The sequence below is a fragment of the Cariama cristata genome, unplaced genomic scaffold (genome assembly GCF_000690535.1).
Source record: "Cariama cristata isolate BGI_N322 unplaced genomic scaffold, ASM69053v1 scaffold30813, whole genome shotgun sequence".
Taxonomy (NCBI): domain Eukaryota; kingdom Metazoa; phylum Chordata; class Aves; order Cariamiformes; family Cariamidae; genus Cariama; species Cariama cristata.
In genome coordinates, this window is record NW_009607120.1 from 412 (window position 1) to 2,081 (window position 1,670).

The following is a 1,670-nucleotide window of genomic DNA, read 5'->3' on the forward strand; positions in this document are numbered from 1 at the left end:
CCCTCGGGCCATCCCCTCCCTGAGCGACAGGGCTCTGTCCTCGAAGGGAGGCCCGGAGGTGACCTCGCAGAGCCCCAGGCCCGACCCGGCCCGGGGGGTGCCCTGGGGTGTGCCCAGAGAGAGGTCGGCCACGAAATCCAGCACCGAGGCGCCCAGCAGCCCCTCTGGGCAGGGCACTGGCGGGGCTCTGCCCTGCAGCTCATCCAGCAGCCCCGGGCGCGTCGCTGGTGGTCTGTGAAAAGGCTGGCTGACATCTTACTTCAGAGAGGGCTTAATCTGGTCCCCCATCCCCAGTCCCAGCGGCGTTAATATTTATAACCCCCCGGTTAACAGGATTAGCAGGACTAGAAAGAGCGGCTGGAAAATTTCTTGCCGATGAGAGGAGACAGGTAGCCCCCTCGGGGACGCGTGGATGCTCCCGAGAGAGGAGTCCCCAGCGAGTCAATCCTGTCACAGCGATCAAGGACAGTTCCTTCTTGGCAAAACCCTCCGCTCTTACCTGCTGAGCACTTTTGTCTCTTCTTACACACCCGCAACCAAACGATTTTCAGCCTCTTTAAAACCCGCAGCCGCAGAGCCCGGTCTCCACTGGGTTTATTTTCCTGCTTTCTGTCGGGATCTCTGAACCCTGAGAGCCAGCCTGACAATTGATGTCAGGCAAGTGCATGTATGCTTTTAATGATGTCCTGAAGAGGGGACCTGCACGCAGAGGGTCACCGGGGAATGTTTACCCTGTATCCCAGCGCAATGGGAACTGAATGACAGGACCTCCATTAGCCTAAGTAAGCATTGTGGGGGATCCGATATTGCATTCCCAGTAGTAACTGTTGGAATCGTCTCTCCAGTCCCCCTAAATCCCCTTCAACTAGAGTTCAAACATCTTCCCAGTAAAAGGTTGCTTCGGAAAGCTCATTTCGGTGCAGGCAATCTCAAAGCACTTGCTTTGAAAATTCCTTCCTCCCGCCCATGAGACTAGGATAAACTGGTCCTATTCAGGGCAGCGGTTGCTCTCACACCTTTGGTAGAGCCGACCTGGTCACCGGCGGTGCACAGAGGAATCAACCTGACTGCAGGCACTGATCACGCTGGATACGTAGCGCCAAATACCGTGAAATGCATCTCAACACACCCCTACACCCGACACCGCTGAATACCTTTCTTTGATCAAGGTTTCCTTGGGGACGGATGTCGGGAATTGTTTTGCTTTTGTTTTGGGAGGCTGGAAGAGGTTAGGGGTTGCTTCTTCACCCTCCCACACCATAGACTGTCTGAATAAACAGCCTTGCCCTGGCAATCCCTGGCAGTGTTAGACACACCCCGGTTGAATCGGATCGATTTTCTCTGGCAGAAGATTTGCGCACACCGCTCGTTTAGGAGCTGCTGACCATCACTCTTGCGCTGCTTTCTTAAAGCCTAATCTTCGCCTTTGTCATGCATTGTTGCCACTCTTGCTTTGGGGCTAATTAGTCTCTAATTTCTAAGGGGATTTCAAAACCCGTCAGATCAAATGAAGCGGGTGGGGGAGGCCGAAGGATCCCGCTCCGCGAAAATCCTTCCCGTTTGCCTACAGGACCGCAAACATTTCCCGCCGCGGACCGGGATCTGCTGTCGTTTACAACGCAGTGAGCAGACCACGTATCCCCTTTTCCTGGGAAAGATGCCGATGGAAA

General features: G+C 54.8%; 1 protein-coding gene across 1 annotated transcript in view; it reads right to left on the reverse strand.

Annotated features, from left to right (window-relative positions):
* LOC104158857 (fer3-like protein) overlaps nt 1–254 on the reverse strand; it is a 572-nt gene extending 318 nt beyond the window's left edge. Inside the window, 2 exon segments of the mRNA XM_009696613.1 lie at nt 4–219; nt 222–254. Of these exon segments, the coding sequence (XP_009694915.1) occupies nt 4–219; nt 222–254 (249 nt within the window).
* Nucleotides 255–1,670: the final 1,416 nt, after the last annotated feature.